An 8,379-nucleotide genomic window follows, 5' to 3' on the forward strand; every position below is an offset into this window, starting at 1 on the left:
AAGACTTCTGTCTGATGTCAACAGGCAGGGAGTTCCAAAGAGTAGGTGCTGATATACTAAATGATTGATAGGGTCTCACCCATCAGCAATTGTGTTGCAGCATTCTACATTAAGTACCATTTCCAGATCAAGTACAAGGGAAGCCCCACAGAGAGTACATTGCAGTAATCAAATATTGAAGTTACCGATCTCTGAACTACTGTGGTCAAACTGAGTAATTAAACCAGGGGGATCCCTTAGACTCATACTGACTATCCTAAGCAATTTGGGGGGGGGGGAGGTTTGTGGAGGCCATAGTTTGGATTTCTGCAGCTTGAAAGTTTCTGCAACTTAGGAAAGCCAGAGTGCAGATTTTTTGGAATCAAGCTGGTGGCAACATGAACCCAAATGCATAACATTGCTGTATAGACTTAAAACCAAATGAAAACAGAACCTATCATAATCTAGAAAAACAAAAATTGAGATTTATGCAATGTTCAAAGGACTTACTTACATCTTCACATGATCTGTAATTTAGATATTAAAAAGATTTTCAGTACTGTAATACTAAGCATTAAGTCCTCCTTTAGTTGCTTCAGTATTAAAGGATCTAATAACTACCAATTTAGGTGATTGTTATCTTGTATGAAGGGGTTGCATGCATGGCAAACAAACCAGAAAGTCTTCCCTTAACATTTATAGCTTACCACTTACACCAAACTGGGAAACTGGTTAGTAATGGCTTCAGAACGAGACAAGACATTAAACCAACTTCAAACCACAGTGGCTTGTTCTGAACCCCTTAGACAGCGTTTCATGTTTCAGAAGCCACAGGAAACTATGGTTAATGGAAGACTTTCTCTTACATGTTATGTCAATGGGTCAGAATTTAGAACCAAATACTTGTTCTAATAAGCCCAAGATATTACTGAATACCATTAATGAGGAAACTCATATGACTATATTTAGATAAAGGTCTCATCCAATTAAGTGATCCATCTCTTAAGTTGCCCCAGACTGCTAAAGACTGTCATGGCTGTTATGGATCTTGTCTGAAATTTTTCAGGAATACAACTACAGTACTGTATGAAATTCCACACCTGTCCTGTAGATGCAGAATTGCAGAAGCTGACCAACCCTATATATCCGAAGCAGAGTTTTTAAAAACTGAATTTTCAAAAGTTGGTAACATGAGAAGCATTAAATGTGAAATTAATAGATTTTAGCACTCCTAACATTTATATACTTGCGATTTCAAATACAAATGCCAGCAAACATATCATTATAAATAAAATGTTTATTTTATACACATTTCCTACAAAAATTTACAGCACTTAAAAACACAGGTGGAGCAAGAAATGCAGAGAAGACTTCGAGAGCACAGGATTTAATTGCAGCATTCAAAGGAGAATTAAACATTGACACAAGTGTAGTTTTGGTTTCCTGTATGTACAAAATCTTCCTTGTGGTGCAGCATTTTCTACACTGCCAGTTGCTTTGTGCTTTTAAAGTTTTATACTCTTCTTAAAATAGCTTGAAACAGGTCTTGTAAAAAGGCACAGGAAGGATTTAAAATTAAATTGCTTTGTGTCAGTATTTCAAAGTCATACTATGCGTAACAGCCACTTTTAAGTTTTAACACTTTTCTGTAATAAAGGTAGATTCAGATGGCTGATTTTGCTTCTTCACAAAGATATTTCAATTGTCATCCCCTACCCACCAAGTTCCACAGGCATTTAAGGATAGAGAATTTGACTCAGTGGCTACTATGCATTTGTCATGCCTGATTAGGATGATCCAACTGGGCAAAGGGAGGGAAATAGATGGCCCTGCATTAAGTGTCATGCTGCCTGCTCATATAATCAGATAGCGTGCCACAGCTTTGCATACTCCTCCTCCTCCGGGCATCTAACCTTCTCTTGCGATATCAATAATGCAGCTTATGCTCCACTGCATAGTGAATTAATGCATTATGCTAACATTTCTGCCAACCTTAGCTAATGTCAAACCACAGTTTGCAGCAGTGATTCGAAGCAGGCTTGCAAACTGGCTTGGTACCAAATGTGGTTAGCAAAAATGCTGGCACCAAGGAAGCAGTAACTTAGTAACTTTCGCTAGTTCTGAAACTGAAAAGAAGTTTCATGTGAGAGGGAAAGGCACACACAGGTCTGCAGGTTGCCTAATGATGCTTAAGGAATCAGGCAGCATTATGCCAGACTGGGCCCAAAGGAAAGTCTGAATCTACCTTGAGCTTTGTTACATTTGTGGCACTTTCTTTTTATCAAGTAATCTGAAGTTGAGCAATACTAGTTTCGTGGCAAAACTACCACAGTGTAAATTTCAGATACAATACATCATTACTGTATGCCCCAAACACACAGAGGTTTAAAATATTAAAAGCCTAAACATAGAATTTGCTGAAAATAGGCTACTGCTAATGCAAGGAACTGAAGAACAGGAGCTTTTGTGACAAAATTCAAAGTAATACGCACCAAGAAGAGTTCTGCCAGAATAATTTTTATATATAAAATGCAGCGTTGGGTGGGGAGGGAGATAGCCATGATTAATGAACAAATGTAATGGTAAAACGCTGTGTGAATGGCAGGTTTAAGTATCGCTTCAAATACTGGTTCCATTTTCTATTTACAGTGATTTGCACATCATAAAACCCATTGAGTCCTTTTCTAAATAGAGGTTCCCACCTCGCTGAAGATGAAACCCCAGAGACATACTAATACTGTCTGGCAGGGTTGGAAAACCTGTGTCCCTCCAGATGCTATTGGACTACAGCTCCCATAATCCCTTACCCATGACTGTGTTTGCTGGGGCTGATGGGAGTCGGAGTCCCCCAGCATTTGGAAGGCTACAGCTTACTGCTGCCAGAGAAGGAATTGAAAGCATAAAACAGACAAGAAAACACAAGGAAATTATGAATAAATAAACCAGATGTTTTCACGCTTTTGCTGTCAACTCAACACCCCACAATCCTATTTGGCCTCACTCTCTCAAACAAAGTTCTTTTCTTACATTTCCACAGCAGCAAGTAGAGTTGAAGGGAGATGGTGGGTTACTGGACGTGAAGCCGGGGTTTCAATATTAGTTTTCCAGTCTGGGGAAGAAAGAAATAACTTTCACATTACAGACACTCCTGCTATGTTGGGATTACTTCTCCATCATCTTGCTAAGCCTACACCAACTTGCTGTCCAGATGTTATGAACTACAACTCCAATCAGCCCCAGTCAGCATGGCTATCTGGAGAGAGCCAAGTTAACAAAGGCTGATCTAGCTTAAAGAGTGGAAACTGAGAACAGAATTTGTTTGTAAGGATTATGAATCTAATTGGTCAGTTATTAGTAGAATAATTCTTTTCTTTTTTATATGCAAACTACAATCATAGGTTCCCAGTCCCCTGTGCAATGAATCTACAGAATTTATAGAATTAATTTTTTTTGCATGCTACAGACCAAAGATAGCACAATATTCACCCTGATTGATCTTTCATTTCTTAATAATTTAAGGATTTCATGTCAGATAAGGAGGGCACTCAGGTTTGTCTACCAGCAACATTATAAGGAATATTTATGCCACTTCTTATAGAAGGATATAGGGCAAAAAGATCCTTAATGTCTTAGTCCCATGCAGAATAGACCACCTTGAGCCCACTGATGGGAGGAAGAAACTAGAAGCACATAGAGTAAACTGGGAACTTAAAGACAATAGAGGCTGTAAGACAATGTGTATCGGAAGATTAATAGGGGAGGAGACACATTCAGCCAGGGAAACCAAAGCCACTTACATCATCACAGGACATGTTGTATTCTGCCAGGACTGTTCGACATCGCGCTGCTATGCTGAACAGAAAACATCAAAGAAACATACCAGTCTCTAGAGTCAGGGCAAAGCAAAGCAAAGTGATTGCACTAGAGAGAAGGGGCACTGAAGGTCAGAGGGGAGGTCTCGGGCTGCATTCAGCCCTTGGGTGGTGATTCCCCACCCAAGTTGTATGCTCTGTATTTTTTTAATCAGTAAAGTAATAGGTAGCAAAGTTCTGTGGCTATCCTTGCACTCCAGCTATATCCTGGGAACAATTACCATAGAGTTGTTTTGCAGAGTGGCTGTAGGGTCACACATAATGTTGTGAAAAGCGCCACCCTGAGAGAAGATGACCTTATTCACATGTCACCACAAAGAGGGAGTACAGGAGCTTAGGTCCATACTCCCCTTTCAAGAAAACTGTTCAAACTCTCTCTGTTCTTTGACTCTGTTCTCAGAGAGAATAGAACAGTAGCTACAAGTTTATTCAATTGAAATTATTGCCAGTGTGATAATGGTTAAACATATGCCAGGTACTGAATAAAGGATACATTGAGGGTGCCACCACTCTTTTATGTATTCCAGCAAAAAACAAACCTATAAGAGTAATACAGCTAACTGTGAAGAATGGATGATTCCATAGAGATGTGAAGAAAGAAACCTAGGAGAAAACCAAACAATGCTTTAGAAATACATGATTAGCTTGAAATTAATACAATTAAAATATTTAAATCTTCATTGGAGAGCACAATACTCAGATAAAGAATCGCCACTGCTAACCTCTAAGGCATCTGTCCACAAGTCTGCTTCAACCTACAGAAGTTGTTTTGATTTTAAAAGAAGCATATTCTACAGTCGAGAATGAGGGGCATACAAGTTACTAATTTTAACACTAATATAAGGGGGGAATAAATTATTAATTTAGAAATTAATATATAAAGTAACAGATTTGATTTCCCTCTCATTCGCCACTGTGAAAACAGGATGCTGGACAAGGCAGATCTCTGGTCTGATCCAGCAGGGCTCTTCATAAGCTCTGACTGACATAAAGGTCCCAACTTCCTACCTTTGCAATTATGAAGGCTGGCAGTGTCCCAAAGAATAGGCACATAGATATGATCTTAAGAACATTCTAGCTACTAGATTAAGCTATAACCTAACAAGCCAAAAATCATGATGCAATCCCAGATCGCTGGTTGTGACACAAACATTGTTCTAGTCCACCCTGAAGGATAGAAATACTGCACTGACACTAAACACGATGTCTAGGTTCGGCTATAGGATACCATGGGGAACTTTCCAGCAGTCTATAAAACCTGTTAATATATGCATAGCATTATGCATGAATTTATACCACAAGTTCAAGTAGATTAAATAGGAAAGCAACACAGTAGCAAGACATTTGAGAATGCTACTACCCACCTTCTGCGTTTCAGGATCTATTAACCAGTTCCAGGCACCAGTTGCTGTACAGACTGATACGACTATAAGTATTACTAATGGAAAAGGAAAATGTTAGAAGCAATATATTTGCACAGCATATAAGGGATGACTTCTTAAAAAGGTCTTAGTTATTCTCAAATAACATGACAATCATACTAAATTGGGCGATTTACATTCCACTGAAATAAGTGGAACCTGCAGTTCATTGAACAGCACTTCCTGTACCTCATTCATCCTTTAAAAAAATATCTGCACAGGAACAGCCATCAATAGATAATTCTATGCAATTTCCAATAGGCACAAAAAGTCGGAAGAACTGCCTTTTATTAGGTTGGCTAGTAATTTAAATATGTTGCAAATTTCCAAGTTCAATAAATACTTCAACACATGGGTATTCAGAGCAGAAGTAACCTCTCTTCCATAGGCAACAATTAACTATAGCAGTATTCTGGCATTCCTCACATGAAAAATAGAAGCACAGTAAAGGGGACTGCAGTGTTGTGCATTTAGCCCCATCCCTAATGTGTTGGGGCATAATTTCTGTCACTGAGTGCTGCTCCATAGACGGAAGCATGCCTCCATTCAAAGAGCAGACTCTCTGCTACAGAAGTTACGCCCTAAAACAGTTTGCCCCTCTTCACGCAAGTAATGTCTGAAGAGGACTTCTGTTTTTCTAGAATTAGCATGACTGTATTCATTAACTAGCAGCCTTGTATGTGGAATTCCAATTAATAAAAAAATCAGTTCAGTTTTGAAAGGTTCAGTCTGCCATCTTGGTTCAAAATAGAATCCAATTGTATTCAAATATAGATATTTGCTCCTTGATCTCAGGAATCATCATGCAAATTTTGGTGGCAATATCTTAAGAGGTGTTCAAACATACAGTGAACACATAGTAGATGCATAGGCAGATAAATAGAGATCTTTCATGTGGGAAATCCAGAATAAAACCCTGCTCAGCTGTAAAGGAATCACAAGGGTCTTGAGGAAGTATCTCTAAGCCTAACCTACTTTATAGGATTGTTGGTATGCTAATATATATATATATTGCTGTCCTCATCTTAGTTCCAAAAATAATTGCTTTCAGAAGTTCAGGACACCACTGTACTATAGTTCTCTTTGGCAATAAGACAGCATTATTTATCATATATTTTCTTTTCTTATGCAGAATTTTGCATCACAAATATATCATAAAAGCTACTGAAATGTTAATACTACACTATGTAGGTACAATTTGATCGAAGCATTTATAGGCAAATTTGTACTGCTCTTAGAGAGTTTGACTTACTTCTCCAGCGTCCAGTAGCTGGTTGTAAACAAGCTATATATTCAGTAAGCCTTCTTTCAAAAGCCTTGAGATCTGAAAGAAAGAAAGGCAACCATCTAATTAGACTTACTGAAATACTATACTTACTGGAAGTAAGCATCATTGAACAAAATGGGGCTTACTTTTGAGTAGACAAGTATTGGATTGTGGTGTTAGCTTTAAATTTACTTTACACTAGTGAAAAATATGAAGTAGGGCAGACTTTATTCCAGATTAGTTAGTCAACAACACATTCACTAGGTTTGACCACCAGCATACAGCTCTCCACAGTTTAGCCAAAGGGAATGCAGCACACAATTGAAAAAAGGTTTGACTATCCCCATCATGCACATTTTGCAGACATTAAGAGGCGGCTTTCAAAACACTCAGCATAGTTGCCTCTACAACAACAATAAACAGTACCAATAATAGGTCTAAAATAATGTCATATTGCACCATCTGTGAAATATCCCCTAAACCCTGCCTTCAGTAATTTTGTTCTTTTTGACAAAAGTTCAGTTACTAGTGTCTTCCAAAAAACTCTACAGATTTGCTTGTGCTCCTTTTAACAACCACCTGATTTGCAGAAAGCAATTGAGGAGCAACTTGAAGGCATGGAGATAAAATAAAATAAAATACTGTCTTATACTGATGCCTAAAAAGGAAAGTGTTTTGTAGCACTTATTTATGTTATCTATGTATCATTTTCCATGAAACCTCTGGAAGTCATTTAACATTGGAATTGTATCTAAAAACAATTTAAATTCCACTACAGATACAGATTGGGATCTAAAAACAACAACAAAATCCTCAATTCAAGAGGCTTGTTGGAAAAGGAAGATCATGAATTGGTGCTGAACAGATATTATTTATTTTATTTATTTCACAAAATTTATACCACTTATTTATTTTTAAAAAAATCAAATCAGTTTAGAAAGAGAATAAAACAATAAATAAAATTATCAGTAGAAACAGTTAAAAACAACTATACAAAATATTCCAAAATAAAATAAGCAAATAAACTAAAAACAGATTACTGTAAAACATACATCAACATTCTACATGCCTGGATAGGGAAAGGCGCCTGCCTTATATCCATAGGCAGGGAGTTCCAAAGTGTAGGTGCTGCTACACTAAAAAGATATTATAAATGCAGAACGGGTATTATGTGGCACCTGCAACGGTGCTAGTACCGCAGACTGGTCAAGTGGGCATATATGGGGGTGAGGTGCTCTCACAGGTAAACTGGCTTTGATGGGTACAGCAATAACAAAATGTTATTATGGTGTAAGCTTCCGCAGACCTGAATCCACTTCACAAAAGCTTATGCCACAGCAGCAACATCTGTTAATCCTTACCCAATGCCAACAAGACTGTCACGGTACGGTCTCTCAAGGACCAGTCTGCTGTTTCAAGGTACAACCACATGGGCCAGTTGGATAGTTGTCAGCCCTGCAGCGGGAGGACAATTTAATCGGGAAGACTAAGTTTGGCAAGTCCAGCCGCTTTCTTTCTCCTCCGCGGCGGCTCACTGCCTCAGAAACTCGTTTGGGGACACTGAGAGGAAGAAAAGGAGGATACAGGACAGGCAAAATGTCCTTTCCCTGGAGGGAAGCTGGTGCCTTTATGACGCCCCCCGCCCCGCCTCAGGGGAACCCCGAATTACCTTCCGCCTGTTCCAGCGAGTTCATTGTGAGGGGCAGGGAATAAGGAGAACTCGCAGACTACCACCATTCACAGACGCAAAGTCTATGGTTTCCTTCCTCTTCCTCCTCCTCCTCCCTTCCATGTAGCGCCGTAAGCTCTCCAACTTCCTTCAAATCAATGAAAGCGTCGC

The 8,379-nt window shown here is 38.8% G+C and overlaps 1 protein-coding gene across 1 annotated transcript; it reads right to left on the minus strand.

Moving 5' to 3' along the window:
* Nucleotides 1-1,258: 1,258 nt before the first annotated feature.
* On the minus strand, nucleotides 1,259-8,376 carry CNEP1R1 (CTD nuclear envelope phosphatase 1 regulatory subunit 1). The gene is made up of 6 exons (XM_081202679.1): nucleotides 8,209-8,376; nucleotides 6,525-6,596; nucleotides 5,216-5,289; nucleotides 4,345-4,454; nucleotides 3,777-3,831; nucleotides 1,259-3,088 (listed from the first exon to the last, which is right to left on the minus strand). Exons 1-6 carry the CDS (start codon nucleotides 8,231-8,233, stop codon nucleotides 3,047-3,049), a joined length of 378 nt encoding a protein of 125 aa, XP_081058805.1. The 5' UTR covers nucleotides 8,234-8,376; the 3' UTR covers nucleotides 1,259-3,046.
* Between the last annotated feature and the right edge of the window lie 3 nt (nucleotides 8,377-8,379).

The sequence above is a fragment of the Podarcis bocagei genome, assembly GCF_964188305.1.
Source record: "Podarcis bocagei genome assembly, chromosome: 7".
Lineage (NCBI taxonomy): Eukaryota > Metazoa > Chordata > Lepidosauria > Squamata > Lacertidae > Podarcis > Podarcis bocagei.

Bases quoted from the DNA above. Each gene is read 5' to 3' on its own strand.
- CNEP1R1 (XM_081202679.1), bottom strand. From the start codon at position 8,233: ATGAACTCGCTGGAACAGGCGGAAG. The intron at 5,290-6,524 runs GTAAGTCAAACT...CTTTTCCATTAG, and splicing joins AGCTACTGGACGCTGGAGAA to TAATACTTATAGTCGTATCA. The intron at 3,089-3,776 runs GTAAGTGGCTTT...TTTCTTCCCCAG, and splicing joins ACAACATGTCCTGTGATGAT to ACTGGAAAACTAATATTGAA.